Raw genomic sequence first — 22,514 nt, 5'->3', positions numbered from 1 at the left:
TCTTGCTATTTTCCCAATTATTTCAAAGAGTTTCTAGGGAGGTCTGATAAGAGCTTATCAGTAGTCATCTTTAGGACTTTCATTTCTCTCCACCACACCCTGGCCAGAGAGAGAGAAAGAGGAGAAAAAGAAGTAAGATGAGGAGGAGGAGGGATAAAGGGAGAGAGGTGGGGAGGGAGGGGGAAAGAGGGAGGAAGGAAGGAAGGAAGGAAGGAAGGAAGGAAGGAAGGAAGGAAGGAAGGAAGGAAGGAAGGAGAAAGGAAGGAAGGAAGGAAGGAAGGAAGGAAGGAGAAAGGAAGGAAGAAAGGAAGGAAGGAAGGGAGGAAGGGAGGAAGGGAGGGAGGGAGAGGGGAGGGAAGGAAGGAGGGAAGAAGGAGGGAAGAAAGGAAGAAAGAAAGACAATGTCAACACTTTGATACAGAGCTTAACAGTTTCTCCAGAGGAAGAAGCCATGTTCTTCTCCAGGTTGTTGTTTTAGGCACATTGCATCCACATTTGAAAAACTTACAAGCTGCAAAACTTGCTCTTTGCCTGAAATATTTTTGATGTCTATTTTTGTTTCAAAAAGAATTTGAAAAAATGATCTGTCCCTTACTTTTTTTTTCCCCCATTAACAATTTCTTAATGGCCAGTGTCCTTTCATCTTCTGCTTTCAACTCCGGCTCCCTGGGGCTCAGCTCTAAAGTGTCTGTCCAGGATGATGAACTGTCTATACATCTTCTTCCCTGTGCCTCACCCCTCTGAGCACAAATCATTTTTATTAATGCGTGTTCAATGGTACATTAAATAAATGCTGCAAACGGGTAACAGCTCCACCATTTCATTAGACGCAGTCAGAGACTGAATGCCATTTGAGACTCAGAAGGACCTCAAACACATGAGGAATTTTTAGACCATGAACTTAACAGTCTGATATAATTCTACATGTGCAATAAGATTGATGTAGATTTGATTTGCTCAATGATGAGACTTTGGTTAATTTTACTTTCTTTTATATATTTTTATGATTTTATATTTTATATTGATATATACATATTTATATATGATATGTATACATGTTTATAATCATATTTTTATTATTATAAACAACAAAATGCACATTTTTACATGGAACAAAATAAATTTTTAAAGTTCTGACAATGGATGGTGATGATGTTTGCACAATGTAAATGTACTTTATAGCACCAAACTCTACACTTAAAAATAGTTAAATGGTAAATCTTACATTATATCTGTTTTACCACAGTAACAATTGTTAATATTAATTAATTAATTAATTAGATGCCTTTTAAAAACTCAATAATAGCCCCAACCAGTGTTGTTCAGTTGGTTGGGTATTGATCCACAAAGTGAAAGGCCACTGGTTCAATTCCCGGTCAGGGCACATGCCTAGGTTTCAGGTTTGGTCCCTGGTTGGGGCACATACCAGAGGCAACCTATCAGTGTTTCTCTCTCATATTGATGAATCTTTCCCTCTCATTCTCCATTCCTCCCCCTCTCTCTAAAAATAAAGAAATAAAATCTTTTAAAAAAACCTCAGTAATGACTCCCAAATACATGCCAGTTTGGACACCAAAAGAGAACAACTTGATTAAAATTTATGTAGATATTTTTGTGGTAGATGTTTTGTAGCAGCATCTTAAATGTAATTTGTAGGCTGAGTTAGAAATCATGAAGACAACTCTGACAACAGAGTACTGTTAACATTATAATAAACTATTTTATAAGCTGTGAAATCTTTTTCCCAGGAATTATGTAAAGATAAATCATTTATGTGGAGTAATTTAGAAGCCTGCCTAATAGCACAGGGATAAATAGCTCAGGGTTTCTCTTAGTTTTGTATGTGACATGGGTTTTTAAATATTCACTTAAGTCTCCTATTTTGAGCTTGTATTATTATCCATAAGATTTTTTTTTAAATTTCACATCAGTCCACATATCAAGGTTATTTAAAACCCTCTTTCATGTATACCTGTAAGTAAGGGAAATGTGCATTGATCATATTACTAAACAATAGGGAACTCAATTGTGCTTTGGAGCTGTTTTTTACTGGCTAGAAGGAATCAACTTTGCACCCAGTGATGTTACTTTGGGAGCCTGAAATTATAGTAATATTTATACCACAGAAATTTGCAAACACTAAAAATCAGGAATTTTGTTTTGTTTTTGTTTTATTGTTTTTTCCCCCTCAGACTGTTTGTGGTTAAAACATTTACCAGCGCATGGCTCACTGTATTTGTTTTCACTTACTCAACAGATATTTATTACCCTTTAAGTACAAAACATTATATAGCTATGAAGGACACTGGGATAAACAAAATAGATACAGTCCATACCCTGGTGATTCTGTAAGAATATCTCTAGCTTGAACCCCTCAGCTGTATTTCAGAGTCCTGAATACAACCACCTCCATGACTTCACCCTTTGGAAATCTATTAGAAATCTCAGACTTTACATGTCCCAAACTGAGTTCCTGATATTCCTGCAAAACTCAGTCCTCCTGCAGTCTTCTGGGGTCAAAATCTCAGCCTCAGGTCAAAATCCTTGGAAGTATTCTTGACTCATCTCTTCTTTAATATTCCATACCCAATCCATCAGCAAATCTAAGCATCTCTACTTTCAAAGTATATGTAGTGTCTAATTATTTTTTAAGATGCTTACTGCTGCTTCTCTAGTTCAAGTCAACATCATTTCTCACCTAACTGGTTACCCTACTCCTACCATTGTTCCTCTTTAGTATGTTCTCAGTCAACAACCAGAGCAATCCTGTTACTGAATCAGATCCTATATTCTCTCCACAAATCTTCTAATATCTCCTCAGCTCTGTCCAGGTAAAAATCAAAGTCCTTACAATAGTCTATAAGAATGTATAGTAATGGGTCATTTGTTATTTTCTGACCTTATCTCCTACTCACCACTCCATCACTCTGCTCCGCCATCACTGATCCACTCGATTCCACCAATACACTAGCATGTTTCCACCTCAGGATCTTCCACTCAGTAAAACTCTCGTCCTCCAGATGGCCACGTTACTCATTCTCTGAGCTGGTTCCAGACCCTGACTCCTTTATTTTAAATCACTTTATTTTTGTCTTTATCACATGCATTGCTTTCTAAAATACTAAATAATTACTTCAGCTGTAATATTTATTGTTTTTTGTCTGCCCTACTCAGTTGTAAAGTCCATAAGAATAAAAAAGAAAGACTATAGAAATAAAATTATTTTACATTTGCAGGTTATGAGATGACAGAGAAACTATTTTTACAAGGAATAACTTTTCGTTACTCAGTGTGTCTTATGTATGAACTGATTACTGTCTGAAACAGTAGCTTCATGTCATTTTCCATATACTTATGCTGTTTTATTTTTCTTCACTCTATTTATTAATATCTATTTTGCTTACTATAGTATTCATAGCTTTTAGGATAATGACTGCAAATATTTGGCATTCAATACAAATTCTTTTCCTATCACTTTTTATCATTGAATAATTTGTGCTCAAATTACCTTATTAAGATATCATAAAATATGTTAAAATTAAAACTTAGATATGAAAATAGCCTTTATTTTCCATCTTTATTTTCCAAGTTTAGAAGTTATCTTTCAGAACAATTAAATAAAGTTATCTTTCAGAACAATTAAATAAGCATTTACACCATCACAACTTAAATACACACTGATTTGGCCCTGGCCAGTGTGGCTCAGTTGGCTGGAGCATCATCTCATATGTCAAAAGCTTGGGGGTATACAAAAGCTCTGTATACACTGTGTTATGTAATGTCATTTTAACCTTATAATCACACTATATGTTTTGTTTATTATTTCCTTTTAGCAAAGTTAAGAAAACTATTCTTTTAAAAAATTGCATATGTGCTGATGTTCTCATTTGTAAACAATTATTCACTCTCCATCTGTACAAATTCTTCCACAACCACTTGCAGTCACTATTCAAAAATCATGTTGACTATTACAGATACTTTTTAGGTGCCACAGAACATGGAGAAGAATAAAATCAGTATCTATGATAAGTAAGAGCATAATGCTGCTGGAGCTCTGAGGAGGTTAAAACTAAGAGAAGGGAAAGAATCTACAGTGAACATTCTATAATCTGAATGGAACCCAGCTGTAGAACTTTAGAATAAGGTATGAACAAGAGGGAAATCCTTTCAGCAAGGAAACCAGCATGTGAAAAATATGAAACTGTTAAAGGATATTTGATCTGGTCCACGTCCGTCTCTCAGTTCACATCTGCTCTCTATCTATTCCACACTTCTGCCCCCTTTCCAACTGGACGACTACTGCTGTGGACTAGATGGTGTCCATTGCTGTCTGGCCTCTACTTGGCTTTGCCTAATGGGACAGATATACCTGCAGGTAATATAAGAAAAAAGAGGAGAAAAACTTTAGGTTATATCTACCACACTTTCCTTTCAGAATTGCTGCAAATTTGTTAAGCCCAGATGTATCCACATCTCTTATTACCAGCTTCTCTCCTAAGAATTCACTCCACTTTTTTTAATTTTAAGTATTTTACTTTATTTTTTATTATTGTTCAATTATAGTTGTCCCCATTTCCCCCCATAGTTCTCCCCAGCCCTAACCACTTCCACCTCCCATATTTAATCCCCCCACTCCCATTGTCATTGTCCATGGGTCCTTTATACATGTTCCTTGATGATCCTTCACTGTCTTTCCCCATTATTTTCCTCCCCCCACCCCTCTGGTCACTGTCAGTTTGTTCCTTATTTCCATGTCTCTGGTTCTATTTTGCTCACTTCTATGTTTTATTGATTAGGTTCCACTTATAAGTGAGATCATACGGTATTTGTCTTTCACCACCAGCTTATTCCACTTCACATAATACTCTCCAGTTCCATCCATGCTGTTGTGAAGGATAGGAGCGCCTTCTTTCTTTCTGCTGCATGATATTCCATTGTGTAAAGGTACCATAGTATTTTGATCTACTCATTTCCTGATGGGCATTTAGGTTGCTTCCAGCACTTGGCTATTGCAAATTGTGCTGCTATAAACATTGGGGTGCATAGATTCTTTTGAATTGGTGTTTCAGACTCTTAGGGTATTATTCCAGCAGTAGGCTTGCCAGGTCAAAAGGCAGTTACTTTTTTAGATTTTTAAGGAAATTTCATACTGTTTTCCACAGTGGCTGCACCAGCCTGCATTCCATCAAACAGTGCTCTAGGGTTCCCTTTTCTCCACAACCTCAGCAGTACTTGTTGTTTGTTGATTTGTTTATGATGGCCATTCTGACTGGTGTGAAGTGGTATCTCATTGTGATTTAATTTGCATCTCTCTGATGGCTAGTGATGCTGAGTGTCCTTTCATGTGTCTCTGGATCCTCTTTAGATCCTCCTTGGAGAAGTGTCTGTTCAGGTCCTTTGCCCATTTTTTAATTGGATTGTTTGTCTTCCTGGTTTGGGATCATGTGAGTTCTTTATATATTCTGGAGATTAAACCCTTATCCGAGGTATCATTGACAAATATATTTTCAATATAGCTGTCCATATCTTCCAATGTCATTTGTTGAAGAGGCTATTTTTACTCCATTTTGTGCTCCTGCATATTAATTGACAAGTGTCAATTGACCATAGAGACTTGGGTTTATTTCTGGGCTCTATGTTCTGTTCCATTGGTCTATGTATCTGTTCTTATGCCAGTACCAAACTGTTTTGATTAATGTAGACTTGTATTGTTATTTGATATCAGGTATTGTGATCCCTCCTACTTTGTTCTTCTTTCTTGAAATTGCTGTGGCTATTCAGGGTCATTTATGGTTCTGTATAAATATTTGAAATTTTTGTTCTATATCTGTGAATTATGCCATTGGTACTTTAATAGGGATTACATCTACAAATTGCTTTGGGTAGTATGGACATTTTGATGATGTTCACTTTTCCTATACATGAACACAGCTTATGCTTCCAGTTGTTTGTGTCTTCCTTAATTTCTTTCTTCAGTGTTGTGTACTTTACTGAGTACAGGTCTTTTACCTCTTTGGTTACGTTTATTTCTAGGTACTTTATTTTTCTTGTTGCTATAGCAAATGGGATTTTTTCCTCATTTCTGTTTCTGATATTTCATTGTTGGTGTACAAAAATGCCTTTAATTTCTGAATATTGACTTTGTGTCCCCCTATTTTGCCAAATTCACTTATTAGGTCAAGTAGTTTTTTGGTGGAGTCTATAGGGTTTTCTATACACACTATCATGTCATCTGCAAACAATGAGTTGTTTCCTCCTTTCCTAATTGGATGTCTTTTTTTTTCTTTCTTATCTGATTGCTATGGCTAGAACTTCCAACACTATGCCAAGTTGAGTAGAAATGGTAAAAGTGGACACCCTTGTCTTGTTCCTGATCTTAGTGGGAAAACTTAGTTTTTGCCCATTGAGTATGATGTTGGCTATAGTTCTCTCATATATGGCTTTTATTATGTCAAGGTATGCTCCCTGTACTCCCACTTTAGTCAGTGTTTTTATCATAAATGGGTGCTGTACCTTAACAAATGCTTTTTCCGCATCTATTGATATGATCATATGATTTTTGTCTTTCCTTTTGTTTATGGGCTTTACCCCACTTTTGATTATAGAATCCTTTCATCTTTCAAGTCTGAGATAGGGGACACCCACCCTTTGCTATTGCTAGTCATAGGAACATTCATTTCTAGTAGGTTTCCTTTAATCATTTGTGAAATGAGGCTTGTAAATGGCTTCTTTATTATATTTTGTAAATGACGTATTTATTAAACTCTCTTCAGTTTTCTCATTTAAGTGTGCCTTGTTATTTCCTGGAGCTCTGACTGATACAGTACAGTAAATTTCAAGAAAAGGTAAGATATTTAGTGTCATTGTAGTAAAGGGTGTGCAGAGCCACAGCTAATCCTGTTGGAAGTGAAAAAAAAAAACAGTGAAATGTTTTAGAAAGAGAACTTTGAAGACATTGTGAAGAAAGTTGGAAAGGAGAAGAACCTAAGAAACCCATTATGATAATGTACCAATAGTCAAGGCAATGATGTTGGATGGGAAAAAGAGAACATATTTTGTGATGCTGGAAAGTGGGCTGACAAGATTTATGATTGTGCAAAGGAATTGATAAAGAAGAAGAGATTCAGAATAACTAATATGTACATATGAATGATATTTACAATGAGCACACTCAAAGTAGTTCTAGTTTTCCAAAAGTAAAAGAATTTATGAAACATAAATATATTTTCATATGTATTAGTAATATTAATGTTTCTTCCAGAATATTCATACTGTAGCAGAGTAGACATAAAATTGTTTCCACTCAATCCCATAGGAATCTTAATGTTCCTGTTGGTTAAGAAAAATGTCTGCCAGAACTATTGACTTGTAGTGTGTAATATATAGCTTCATTTAATCACATACATGGAAGACACATAAAAACGGAACCCCTAAAACTATAGAGGAATAATTTTTAAATGGAAGGGAATTTTGGCTCCATAATATTTGATAAGAGCCACACTTGTAGTACTTTGCAAATTACACAGTTAGAGCAATTATTTTAAACATGTACAATTTTCAACAGTCCAGCTTGTCCCCATCAATCAGCTTCCTCTCATAATTCTGATTAAAGCCCTGGCTGGCGTAGCTCAGTGGATTGAGTGCGGGCTGGGAACCAAAGTGTCCCAGGTTCGATTCCCAGCTAGGGTACATTCCTGGGTTGCAGGCCATAACCCCCAGCAACAGCACATTGATGTTTCTCTCTCTCTCTCTCTCTCTCTCTCTCTCTCTCTCTCTCTCTCTCTCTCTCCCTCCCTCCCTCCCTCCCTTCCCTCCCTAAAAATAAATAAATAAAATCTTTAAAAAAAAAATCTGATTAAAGTGACATTTCAGGCAACCTCCCTTTGATTAAATTTGGAATCTCAAAGTTTTGAAGGAGTCTATTTTCATCTATTTCAACAATTCATTTGGAAGTTTATAGTTTTTTAATTTAGCCAATAGATTGCCACCCATTCTCTTTCTGAGTACCTTCAGCAGCAACAACAACAAAAAAAAGCTTTAATACCACTGAAGACAATCCATGTACCCCTGGGCAACTGTGACTCATCTTTCTCCAGAAACTGAGCTCTACGCTCCATGGTGATCTAAAACTGCTCTCATATCCATTGTACTCCATAGCGCTCCATACATTTGACTAAAGCTAGCAAGTATCCTGAGGCTTTTCTATTTAAAATTTCCAATTCCTTTACCCATTTATTATTACACAGCATAATTATTGATACTACTTGGGTTTCTTCAGTTGTTATTCTCTCTAAATCCACTTTGGACAGCCTCTTGAATTCTCTCTTCATCTAAAAATTCTTCCCCTTATAAACATGAAATGCAATTGTATTAAATTTATCTTCCATTGCCATGAAAAAGGACATCATATACATATTACCTTATGTACAAATAGAATATCATGTATAGTTATGTATCCTACTCACTATAATATATAGTAATTTATTTTATCTCTATAAAGAATTGAATACTAGAAATATTTATGGGTGAATTTGAACTTTAAGTAGATTTTAATAAAGTCATTGTTTCTACAAAGATAATCTGCTAAGAGTTCAAAAATATTTTCATAGGTAATTAAAATTTAACAGAATTGTTTAATATATAATTGATAACATAAAAGTGACTTTGTGAAAGAAATGCTGTTGAAGTGATATATGCAAGGTTATATAATATGTCTTCCCATTAGTTTCCTGAGAAAATATAGAAATGACACAGTAGTAAACTGAATTTCAAAATACAATTTTATAATATCTTATGAATTAAATCTATTATGTTCTGATTTTTAAATAATTACCATCAGAGATAGTATAAGTAGCAGAAAATAATCTTTAGCAGTAAGTTTTATATTGTCAGTATAGAAAACCACTTTTAAACTTATGTCTGAAATTTTGAGGAGAAATTGTTTAATCTATTGTTCACCAATAAGGTGAAATTTTTATATGAATCATTTTATAGTTACTATAAATAATTAGAATTTAAAGATTTAATGATTTCTATATAAAGGTCTTAGAGGTGTCTGGTACATAGGAACATTTAATGTGTTAACAATTATTGCTTTTATTGTTAAAAAATAAAATCTAAATTTATATTGAATATATTATATTGGTGAAGTCATGCTTAATACCTACATCTCCAGCTCATTTGTTATTTCTTTTTCTCTCTCACCTCTGTGCTGTATAAGCTCTGTGCCTTCTTTAGCTCTTCAAATACCTCACACTTTCTCCAACCCAGGACTTGCTCTTCCTCTTTCCCTTCTGGTCCCACCTTCATTCTAATTAATTCTGGGAGGCTATGATTGATGTGTCCCCCATTACTTCAGTGCATACCCCACATTAGGTCAAATTCTCTATTTTATGCTTTATAATTAATAGTATCTTTCTCTTCATAACATCACAATGCACACAATGAGGACAATTTTATTCAGGAGAATTCCCAATAGGGCTAGACAGACTAGCCTAATGAGGAAACAGGAGACTCAGCTAAACCTCTCAAAGGATTGTAAGTGACAGGATCACTCATGGTGTGTGTAGGGTTTTGGAAAATGATGAATATAAGGCGAGTATAACAAAGGGAAGAAAGCCAAGTTTGGGGTCATCATGATGACAACTAATGGTGTATTCTTTCCTTCCTTAAATGCATAAGTCCAATAAAATTTTGAAATTTGAAATGTTTTCTATAATTGACTTTCTTATGGAAATTAAGTGACAGTACAAATTTGCATCAAGGTTCACAATGAGTGAGCTAAATGTATTTTATACAGATTTAAGAATGAAAATGGAAGGCACCAAGTAGTTCAAGTAGAAATATTTAGCAATCATGGGGAAATGTGCTTAACTCACAAAGACCATTACACTAAAGCTCCAAGGAAAGTTTAACCTAATATTCAAGGGGCAATGTTGCTCCAAGTGACACTTGGATAATAATTTCTTATGTATTTTCTGACAATTCTAATAAAGTATTTTTTCTGCATTAGACTCTGACTCCACAAGATTAGGAACAACATCTATTGTGTTTATCAATATAGCCAAAGAATGTCACAAAGTCCTGGAAAATAGTTGACATTTAAGAAATATTTGAAAATAAGTACTTGATATTTAATAAATAAGTAAATGAATAGATAACCCTAATTGCTAAGTTTAAATTGAAAGCATATACGGAGTTCCAGCCAAGATGGAGGCTTAGGTAGAAATGCTTCACTTCCTTGCACAACCAAAAGAAGGCTAACAACCAATTTAAAAACAACGAACAACCAGAACTGCCAGAAAATCAAAGTGCATGGAACTCTGAGAAGCAAGAAGTTAAAGAAATATCCAGAGCAGTAGGAAGGGCAGAGATGGGCAGCCAGGCAGAGAGGGCCTGCAGCAAGGCAGAAGACCATGGGGGCAAAGTGGTAGACCATGACGGCAAGGCAGGAGCTGGCTGACCAGGAAATTAAAGACACAAAACCTCTAAATGTAAAATCCTATGGGGGTTGTGACAGCAGAAGGAACTCCCAGTCTGACAGAAGAGTTCATTGGAGAAGCCCACAGCATCCTAGAATATACACAAACCCACTGACCTGGGAATCTGCACCTGAAAGGGCACAATCCACTTGTGGGAAGAGAAGGAAGTAATGGAAAATGGGGCTAGAGCAGAGCAAGCCAGTGGCATTGTTCCCTCTCTGACCCCTCCCCCACAGACAGAACCACAAGGCAGCAAAGACGGTTGCCCTGACCTGGCAAATACCTAAGGCTCTGTCCCTTACTACATAACAAGTGCACTGAGACAAAAAAAAAGGGGGGGCCCAAATGAAAGAACAGATCAAAATTCTATGAACAGAGCTGAGAAACAAGGAGGTAGACAACTTATCTGATGCAGAGTTCAAAAAAAACTGGTAATCAGGATGCTCACAGAATTGGTTGAGCTCAGTCACAGAATGAAGACTACATGAAGTAAAATAAACGAAAATATACAGGGAACCAACAGTGAAGGGAAAAAAACCAGGACTCAAATCAACAATTTGGAATAAAAGAACGAAATAAACATCCAACCAGAACAGAAGGAAGAAATAAGAATTCAAAAAAATGAGGAGAAGCTTAGGAACCTCTAGGACAACTTTAAGTACTCTGACATCTGAATCATAGGAGTGCCAGAAGGAGAAGAAGAGCAAGAACACTTATTTGAAAACATAATAAAGGAAAACTTCCCCACTCTGGCAATGGAAGTAGACTTCCAGGAAGTCCAGGAAGCCTAGAGAGTCCCAAAGAATTGGACCCAAGGAGGAACACACAAAGGCACATCATAATTAAGTTATCCAAGATTAAAAATAAAGAGAGAATCCTAAAAGCAGCAAGAAGAAAGGAGAGAGTTACCTACAAAAGGAGTTCCCATAAGACTATCAGCTGATTTCTCAAAAGAAACCTTAGAGGCAAGGTGCTAGAAAGAAGTATCTGAAGTCATGAAAGGTAAGGATCTACATCCAAGATTACTATATTCAGAAAAGCTATCCATTTAGAATGGAAGGGCAGATAAAGTGTTTCCCAGATAAGGTCAAGTTAAAGGAGTTCTTCATTACCAAGCCCTTCTTATATGAAATGTTAAAAGCACTTATCTAAGAAATAGAAGATCAAAATTATGAACAGTAAAATAACAACAAACTCACAACTATCAACAACTGAACCTAAAAAAACAAAAACAAAAACTAAGCAAACAACTAGGACAGAAACAAAATTACAGAAATGAAGATCACATGGAGGGTTACCAGTGAGGAGGGGAAGAGGGAAAATGGGTGGGGGGGAATGTACAGGGAATAAGAAACATAATTGGTAGGCATAAAATAGACTAGGGGAGGTTAGAAATAGTATAGGAATAGAGAAGTCAAAGAACTTATACGTAAAATCCATAGATATGAACTAAGGGCGGGGGAATGCTGGAGGGTAGGGGGATGCAGGGGAGATAAATAGGGAGAAAAAGACAACTGTAATAGCATAATCAATAAAATGTACTTAAGAAAATATCAAATTGTACACCTTAAATATATACAATTTATCAATTTTTCTTCAGTAAAGTTGGGAAAATAAAATAAAATATAAAGATAAAAAAGGAAGCATATAAAGTCAAATACTTTCACTATTCTGATACTTTATTCTTTAAATATAATTTTCCTCAAATGTCAGTATATACATTTTATTTATATCAAAAATTTGAGTAAATCAACAAGTGATCTGTTTTTTCTGGATAATATTTTGAAGTTCCTATTATATGTGTACATATATATGAATATTTATATATAGGTTTACTTTCATACTCATTAACTTCAAATTTCAATAAGGCAATACTTGTAATTAGTTAATAGAGTCATTCTTAAGTTCATTTAAAACAGTTATGAAAAAGTACACAATGAAATTTGTCTAAAAATTGAAGTTTCACAAAATGTTGTATTTCTAGTAAACTGACAAAGCAAAAAATGCCCTAGTACCATAGCCAGAGTTGAAATTTTATGGATCAAGAGCACCTACAACAACTAATATTTATTTTACACAGACAATAGCTAGACAGCATTCTATATTTGTGATTTACAGACTAAAATGCTGTCTGTTGTGGCCAGAATCAAACTAGAAAACAGTAAAACTCATATAATTTCAGACAAATATTCCTTGCATGGTTAATATAATCAAGTCAACATTGGAATACTGCACTGTGTCTTCATTTTGAAAGAAGCAAGATTGACAGAGTTTAATAAAAATGTTATCAAAAAAGAAACTAAACCAGATACCAAGAGCAATTGCAAAATGGAAAAGGCTCACTTATTGAAAGTGAGTGACGTTATATCAAAAGTAGTAGTGTGCAAAAGGAATCACAGTAAAGAGAAAAGACCCCCTTCAACTGTATCAGAAAAATAATCAGTAGTAAAGCAAAGTGGCCTGGTATTAAAGTGAAAAGGAAAACTGATTTTAAAATTGTCATTAAAAATATGAGCTTCTAATGGATGCTTCTGAGAATTCCAGCTTCTATAAAAAGAAAATAAAAAGTGACTTTAAAACTTTTTCTGTTGCGCGTGAGTGACCGGCCAGCAGTGACCACGGAACGCTGTGGATGGCTCGACGATAAACACGCGAGAAAGAACAACACATGCACAGAGACAAACTAGTTTCTGTGGGGAAGTAGGGACAGAATGGCCACCCCCCCTAGTGGGGAGCGCGCTGATTTACCGTCCGTACCTGCTTTTATTAGGCTCATTTTGCATAATAATTCAGGTAAAGTACAGTACTCATTAGGGGGAAGTGAGGAACTATAGAAAACAAAGAACTCTGCCAGTCTATTGAGTTGGGGTCAAAGAGCTGTAAGACTGAGGAACAAACTAACTTCCTCCTAAGACCCTTCTCATTCAACTGAGAGCATTCTAAACAAAGAAGGTTTCACAGTAATTTACATGTTCTTTCTTAGGCCCGATCACCCCGGGAAATCCGCACTTCTCAGTACCGAGCTGCACCACCCTGTCATTGTTTTAGGCTTAGGTGGAGCAAGGGAACTAGGTAACCAAGAGATAAGGAGATTTTCTCCCAGACGCTGAGAACTCAGGCTATGTCAAAGCCGAGGAGTGAGGGTCCATCACCCCCTTTTGCTGCAGCCCCCCAAGTCCTTCTTTTGGGGGGGGCCTCCCAAAGTGATCATGCCTGGCTTAGGTCGTTCCCCCCGTGGGGAATCTTACCCGTCTTTGGCTAACCGACCAAGCTTTTGGGGGTTCAGTTATGAATAAAGCAGCAGAAGCAGCATTCCTGCCAGGAAGATAAGCTTTTGTCTCCTTGCTGGCTTACAGTTCCAAGGGTGTTCCCTTAGCCTTAGCTAGGCGGGGGTTTCAGCCTCTGATACCAGTCAGGGCGGTTCCCAACATTTTTCAGGTGATGCCCTAATTGGTACACCAAGAAGCCATAAAATCTTAGCTGCCATTCATGAAATAATCATATTCAAGAGACTCTAACATATTTGAGAATCTGTTTAGTGAGGGGAGAATGGTAGTGAGAAGCTCAGACAAGCTAATGTGACACATCAAAGATATACATTTCTTTAAAGGAAGAATAAAGTACCGACATTTGAATGAGTTTATATCTGAGATTCAATCACTTCTCAAGGTCCTGAGGATGTTTGTCTGGATAAGCTTAATTGGCCATTTTCTTCATGCCTACTGTTGAGCAAGCTACTGTTGCTGAAGAGAGTCACAGAATAGGAAATATTAATGCTACAATGAATTTCTAATCACCAATTTCAAACTGGTCTTCAGCAATGCCTGGCAATTCTACCCACTTCTTTGGCCAACTGGCTTGCCCTTTTTGCAATACTTCAACATTCCTACTTTCCTCAAACTATTACCATAATTCAATCACCTGTAACAACACTCTATCGCAAGTACCAATCATCTCCTACCAGAACCAGAACAATAGCCAGGTAACTTATTTCCCTACTACCATTCTTTCCATCCGTCAGTCCATTCCTCAGACTAAAATCAGATTGAATCACCTCAATTACCTTCCATAAGACAAAAATCTTTAAACTGCATTACAACTTTGTCTCAAATCATTTCCCCCCTTCACTTTCTGTGTTTCAATTACATTGGCCCTTAATTACTCAAGTTTATAATGCTTCTTTCGTCCTGACTCATACTGGTTTCCTAGGGCTACTATAACAAAGTACCACAAATTGAGTGACTTAGAACAGAAATATATGTCTCACAGTTCTGGAAGCTAGAAATCTGAAATGAAGGTACTGGTAAGGGCCAAGCTCCCTCTGAAAGCTGAAGGAAAATCCTTCCTTTCCTCTTCCTATCTTCTGGGGATTTACTGGCAGTTTGGCATTCCTTAGTTTGTAATGCATCACTCAATCCTTCATCTTCACATGGTGTCCCCCATGTATATTTCTCTGTTTCCAAATTCCTCCTTTGTACCAACTCATTGGATTAGGATTCACCCGAATGACCTCACTTTAACTTGATTACCTTATAAAGATTCTATTGCCAAATAAAGTCACATTCTCTGATATTGAGCTATGGCTTCAACATTTCTTTTTTTATTAAATATTTTATTGTTGTTCTATTACAGTTGTCTCAATTTTTCCCCTTTGCTCTCCTCTGCCCAGCCCACATCCCACAGTCAACCCCCAGCCTGTTGTCTATGTCCATGGGTCATTCACAGATGTTCCTTGGCTAATCCACATATCTTTTTTAAGGAGACACAATTCAACCTGTGAAAAGGCACCATTAACACAGGAGTTTTTCATGAGCTTGTTCTCTGAGAAATCTTTGCAACCCTCCCTGTTCTGCCACCTTGCCTTGTCATCCTTCCAATTTTCAACCCAGACTGACTTTTCTAGAAAAGACTGACTCACAATATAAATATGTTTTCCCAGTAAATGCATTCAGATGACCACATTTATCTTCATTTATAATATTACCATATCTATAATTTTACATTTATTGGTGAGATTACTTGATTAATATCTATCTACTTCACTAGACTATGAGCTCTGTGAAATCTTTCCTCACTGTTGTTCAGCTACAGTGTCTGGAATACCATGGCAGGCATCCAATAAATGTTTAGCTGAATGAATATCTGAGAGGTCAGACCAGAAATGACAAAACTGTCAGCTTGACATTTCAAAATTTCTACTTTTATGAAAGTGTTAGTGAGTATATACTGGTAAATTATTTCCATATAATATCCTACTTGTCAGTGAAAAATTTCTCTCCAGTCAGGGCACTTGCCTGGGTTGCAGGCCATGACCCCCAGCAACCGCACATTGATGTTTCTCTCTCCCTCTCTATCTCCCTTCCTTCCCTCTCTAAAAATAAATTAATTAATTTAAAAAAAAGATTCTATTCTCTTTGGAAGGTGACAGTGACAAAGATTCTTCTTTAAAAGAAATTCTCTATCATTAGACTAATTGACTAAGAAACATCTACAAGAGATTTGCAGATTATTTTGAATTATCCATGCTAGCATGGCTGTACAGGATTCCAACCCTGCTCATGTCACTCAATTTCTGTTTTTAGTCTAAAAAAAACCAACTGTCTAAACATCCAAATGTGTTCATAAATGCCAGAGCAAGCAAAAGACCAAAATATTATAATAGAGTTTGAGAAATAGTTCAGGAAAAGAAAATGGATTAGTAAGTGCTGTGGTTGACTCTGGAAACACCAGAAAAACAACAGTTCATACAATGAGAAACACTATGGTGACTTATAATCAGCTGCAATAGAAACAGATATGCCCAACTACAATTATTATCTTTATATGTTAGACTTTTAGTTTTTTTATGTTGTACATAAATGCTTTTCAATTCACAAGGCAAAATGCAACTTCTGATTCTTTGCAAGGCATCTACCTTAAATATTTTTCCTATCACAATTCCTTACATAAATGGTTATATTCAAAGCCATAATCTGTATATCTATATGAACTTGGAAGACTGGCAGAATTGGTTTAGAATACTAGCTCTTACCATCTGAGTCATTTTTTAACAATTTACTTAATTTCTTTTCTTTTTTTTTTTTTTATATTCACCCAAGGACATTTCTTTCATTGCTTTTAGAGAAAGAGGAAGGGGTGGTCAATGAGAGAGAGAAACACCAATCACTTGCCTTTCCGTAGATGTGCCCAACAAAGGATAGGACTAAAACCTGGGTATGTGCCTGAAAAGTTGCAGGAATCAAACCTGCAACCTTTCAATTTATGGATGATGTTCCAACCAACTGAGCCACATTAGCCAGGGCTTACTTAATTTCTTTAAGTCTCAGTTTTCTTTCTGCAAAACAAAGCTATTACTGGATTGATTGGATTATTCTGGATATCAAATGAATATAATGTATGTAATAAATTGCTTGGTAATGGTTAAGAAACAATAAATATTGCTATTATTTTCATCAACATAAGCATGAGAGGTGAATTTTAAACAGTTTTCATTTTATATTCTTTCTATGATTCACCTTATTTTCTTAAACCAATGTACTGGGTTTTTTTGTTTGTTTCTTTGTACTACTAAAAGTCTTCAAGGTTTTTCACTTTTTAATTAAGGTACTGTTTTTATAATTGTTTTTATATCCAACATTCACTTTTGTCTATTAACTGTCATACATTATAAATTAAGAATATTCTCTTTAAGTAAATTACAACTAAAGTTATTATTATTAACAGTATATACATAAGTTCCAATATACTTACTGAAGATCTAATTCTACCTAATAATTATAAAAACACAAAGCAATAAACAAATTAATGAATTATCCTTATTATGAAATGTTTATTCTTAAGATTAAAATGTTTTTGGTTTAAGTAATCTTCATTCTTTGATAAAAGTGTTGCCATTGGAAATTTTGCATAAATCAATATATACTTGAGAACACAAAATGGCCAATAGTAAAAATAAAGCATAATGTAATTTATTAAGAGAAATGCAAAAAATAATTAATTTTTTACATTATTTTCTGCTCTATTATTCAGAGATTAACAATTTCCCAAAATAACTGCACTCTAAAAAATCATAGGTGTGTTTTTTAGAGCCTCAAATATAGTTTTATAAAAATTATATATATTTATATAGATAGATACTATGCAGATTTTCATGTTATAGTATATATTCAATTTGGGGGTTAACAGAAAGGCATAGCCTCAGTTACACTTGAGTTATTCATCTTTATCTAAACTCTGAACTGAAAATATGGAGGTCTTGAAAGTACTAAGTTTATATTTTAAGCACTTATTTCTCATCTTTCCAATTTCATTCAGCGTACATTTTGTGAATTCTGATAAATTCATAAATATGCAAGGCACAACATCAAATAATACCTTTCACTTAATTATTTTTATTGATCTTGGCTTCATCTCTAAGTGGTGGATGTTCTTATTTCTATTATTAAAATAATGAAGCTGAAGTTTAAAGAGATTTTAAAAGGTGGCAGAATAGGATTTGAACCTCAATTTATCTGATTCCAAAGACTATATCATAATTATCACTTTGGGCTGCCTCCACACAAGCAAAGTCCCTACCAACTTGTTTACCAGAAGAAAGAGAATCCTGACCACTAAAACACCTTTGAAACTAACTTTTTAAACTTTGCTAACAAGAGACTGACAAAATGTTGTGTTTTTTTTATTATATAGGTATATGGCCATTATTGATCCCTTGAAACCCAGACTGTCTGCCACAGCAACCAAGATTGTCATTGGCAGTATTTGGATTCTAGCATTTCTTCTTGCATTCCCTCAGTGTCTGTACTCCAAAATCAAAGTCATGCCAGGGCGTACTCTCTGCTATGTGCAATGGCCAGAAGGTCCCAAACAACATTTCACGTAAGTTAATTCTCTATTATGATTTTCAGTTTAATTTATTGAATACTTAAGGAGCTGTAGGTTGGGAGCACCAATTATACAAATAAGAGGTAGGCATTTCCCTTAATATGTCACACATTAGTGAGAAAAAAGACATGTTAAAATATTATAATATAGTATGATATAGTCAATAAATTGGTGTAAATTACAAAGATTAATAATTGGAAAAATGTAATGATTTATATATGAGACAGCTCTGGAGAGTTTCCTAGAGGAGGTAATGATAAACGCATTGGAGATGAAAGCAATGCCCAAAAAGGGTAGGGTTGTTATTGACTGAGAAATGAGTGAGAAGGGAGGAACTAAAGCCCAAACGTATGGATTGCTCTTTTCAGACGGCTGGCTGAAAAAAAGGGGAGTCCTGGTAGTTTCTTGGTTGTGTTATTTTAACATTAAAGAAACTTCTACACTGGGTTGAAAAGAAAATAGGAGTGTTACAATAATCTGGCATTCATATTTTGGGGCCACCTTAAAAAAATAAAATGCTGCCATTTGCAACAACTAGATGGATTTTGAGAATATCATGCTAAGTGAAATAACTCATACAGGAAAAAATCAAGAACAATATGATTTAACTCATTTGTGAGATATAAAACTGAAAGCAACAAATGAAAAAACAAGACAAAGAAACAAACAAAAATTCAGACGCAGACAACAGTATGGTGGTTACCAGAGGGAAAGGAGGTGGGATAAGGTGGTAAAGGGTAAAGGGAGTCAAACATATAATCATGGAAGGAGATTTAACTTTGGGTGGTAAGCAACAATGCGGTATACAGATGATGTATTATGGAATTGTACACTTGAAACCTGTATAATTTTGTTCCTGAATATAACCTCAATAAATTTCATTTAAAAAGTTCTCAGAAAGAAAAGCAAATAGAAAAATGCAATTTATTTGTATTTTTAGTTATAATCATGTATATTTTATTTCAACATATTTTTATGTAACAACCCATTGTTCTCTTAAAAATAACAAATAATACAAATATAATGGTCATCTTTTAAAACAGTCATTTTATCAAACTTTGCTCTACCAAGAGTCCAGTTTTTAAGGAATTTTAAAAGTTTTTAGTAGAAGAAGAGAAAGCAGCAGTTTTAAACTGTTTTCTATTTATTATTATTAATAAATCTGAGTTGTATGATAAAATGAAATTTATAATAAAATTTATAATAAAATTTCATTTTTTGTTGGCTGAATCACTTCCCCATTGAAATTATGTTGATACTTAATAAGATATCAGGAAATGAAGAAGCTAGAAGGTTTGATTCCCTTTACAAAAAAAAAAAGAAAACAGGCATTGAAATTAGCATACCAGACCCTTGAATTATTTTAAAGTCTTACTAAGACAATGGAAGCCACACAGAAGTTTATACCAGCTCTAACTGTGCTGTTGTATTATGCATTACCTTCTATTCCTTCCTAACTGCCTCTTTGTAATTTTGGTTGAAAGCTATGAAATCCTAGAATTTACTTTGATAATTTATAGTGTCATGACTTTGTAGTGACTGACATATCTGTATATTATTTACCAAATTAGTAATCGTATCTGCCATGACTTTTGAAAAATACATATTAATGTCTTTGTCTGATTTTTAAAATCACAGTCACATAGCTTGTGAATTCAATGTGGCTCACGGTATCTGGTAACATTTATTTCATTTGGGTGAAAAATAATTTATTTCAAATACAAATAATGTTGCAGAGATATATAGAATAGCTATGCATAAGAGAAAATATCTATCAGTTGATTAGTTTATTCTGCCCCTCTCTTTTCCTCTAGTGATATATTTAATTAGGTTAGTTCAACAATTACCAGAGAAAAGGCATTTATTCTGAACCTCTGGGCAAGGTGGAAGCAGGTGTGGTTTAAATGAACACTACAGCTCACCTGTGGTTTTCAGGTATAATGCAAAGATTGACAAAGATCAGCTGGTAGCATTTGGACAACTACAGGTGACCAAAGGATGGTGTGTTGATGGATTTGTGAAATGAATACTTAAAAAAAAACTGGAAATATTCTTTGGCATTTTCAATCATGATTTAAAATGGAATGACTTCAAAGCCCCAGTATTTATCCCAATATAATCTTCAGCATGTTGTGTGGTTGTTTTTTCTTTTTTGTATTTCTTTCAGTTACCATATCATTGTCATCATACTGGTGTACTGCTTCCCACTGCTCGTCATGGGCATCACATACACCATCGTTGGGATCACTCTCTGGGGAGGAGAGATCCCAGGAGATACCTGTGACAAGTATCATGAGCAGCTAAAGGCTAAAAGAAAGGTACTGTTCCATATAATTTATCTAGCATTTATGTAAATTGTGGCACATTAGAGAAGGAGAAAACCTACTTGTGGCCTTTTAACTCTGTATAATATAACCTAAGAATCCTTAAACTAGGAGAACTGCAATAACTTGGTTGTCTTAAGTGAACAGTTTCTTTTTCTCTTCTGTAATTTCAGCACTCATTTGGTAACATCTTGCTTATATTGAAAGATGCTCTTTGTGGGGATATTTTCTTATAGCTATGGTTTAGGAATCACCATTAAATAACTGATGTGATGTTCTATGTATTTCAGAATAATTTCTATTACCAACTTAGTTTCTTGTCTTTTGTTTCTTATTGGTTTAGGCATCTTTTTTCCTTAAACAGTTTTCCCCTGTTCACTCCTAGACAAATTAAAATAAGTTCAGTAATTATAGATTATAGTTCTTTTCTTTCATATAGTGTACTATAGTTCTAGCAAGGAATAAAAATTTAATAATTTTTTAAACTTTTTCATTGATTCCAGGGGGAACAAAAGCAACAGGGAATATTTCTGTTTTTGCCTCTGTACAACTGATGAACGTAAGGCATAAATATTCCCTCCTGATTTCATTACTCTACAATTTTAAAGTATAAATATCAATATAAATTAAGAGTGTGACCCTCCTAGAATATTTCAAAAAAGTAAGACATTTAAATTTTTTAGTCCATATGTCTTTCTCTCAGAGTGTGTTCCAGACTGAAATAATATAACGTGACATTCATGCCACAGACTTACAATAAGTTACCTTCTCCTTGCAGTTCTCTCTCCATCACTTACTGATACAAACATCAGTATCTTGAAAGTAGCACTCATTTTTTTCCAAAAATTTAATTTTTTAAAATATAATTAGATTTTCTCTTAATTTCTTCTTTTATTTGAAATTAATATATTTTTGGTGTGGTTTGGAACAGATTTATTTCCAGTAATTATGCTACATTTATATTTTAACAGGTCCACTTAGGCCAAAGATACAAATCCTACCCTGGATGGGCCATTTAATTATATCCTGCTTCCTAGAAAATACATCTTTGAGATTACAGATTCGACTTCAGAGATAAAAATAAGAGAGTATTGATTACAATAGCACAAACTTATTCTGACTGTTGGGAAAAACAACAACTAGTAATAACATAGCAAATGTTGACTGAGCTCCCAAATGCACGTGAACTAGAATAAATAAAAATGTAAGTCAAATCACTGAAAAGAGCTTTGCAACTATTGAGAAGCATTGTTTTCACTCCTTTCTCTCACAATCTTTAGACATTGTGCTTAATTTCAAAACTTGTAGATTAAATTCTTTGAAGGACAGCCAGTAGAAATAAATTACATGTCTAAGTTATACAGAACCTAGCATCTAAAAAGTAAACTAATATGAAACTTTCAGATCATTAACCATCCCCACTTAATTTTTATATATGCCCTACATAAGCATACACTCAGTTTGAAAATAACACTACTCATTCTAGCCAGTACTAAATATTAAATACTAAATATTAGCCTGAAGAAATAAGTTAATACCTCTAGAAATATTTTTATTATAAATATTAGACTTTTGAACCTGAAAATCAGTATTAAAATTCTGTGGTTCCACTCTGACTGGTGTGGCTTGATTGGGCGTTGTCCCACAAAGTGAAAGGTCATCTGCTCTGTTCCCAGGCAGGGTGTATACCTAGGTTGCAGGGATGGAACTTTCTCCTTGGCTGGTGCATGTGAGAAAGGCAACCAATCGATGCTTCTCTTTCATATAGATGGTTCCCTCTCTCTCTTTCACCTTCCCTTCCCCTTTCTTTAAAAATAAATAAGAA

At 34.8% G+C, this 22,514-nt stretch overlaps 1 protein-coding gene across 1 annotated transcript in view; it reads left to right on the top strand.

Moving 5' to 3' along the window:
* Window positions 1–22,514, top strand: part of TACR3 (tachykinin receptor 3) — a 71,594-nt gene that overhangs the window by 6,351 nt on the left and 42,729 nt on the right. The window contains exons 2-3 of the mRNA XM_045820340.1: window positions 18,171–18,359; window positions 20,533–20,683. Coding sequence (XP_045676296.1) covers window positions 18,171–18,359; window positions 20,533–20,683 — 340 coding nt within the window. The remainder of the gene's footprint in view (window positions 1–18,170; window positions 18,360–20,532; window positions 20,684–22,514) is intronic.

This window comes from Phyllostomus hastatus, unplaced genomic scaffold (assembly GCF_019186645.2).
Source record: "Phyllostomus hastatus isolate PE091 unplaced genomic scaffold, TTU_PhHast_1.1 phas_scaffold_39, whole genome shotgun sequence".
Taxonomy (NCBI): Eukaryota; Metazoa; Chordata; class Mammalia; order Chiroptera; family Phyllostomidae; genus Phyllostomus; species Phyllostomus hastatus.
This window is presented reverse-complemented; position numbering and strand designations above follow the sequence as displayed.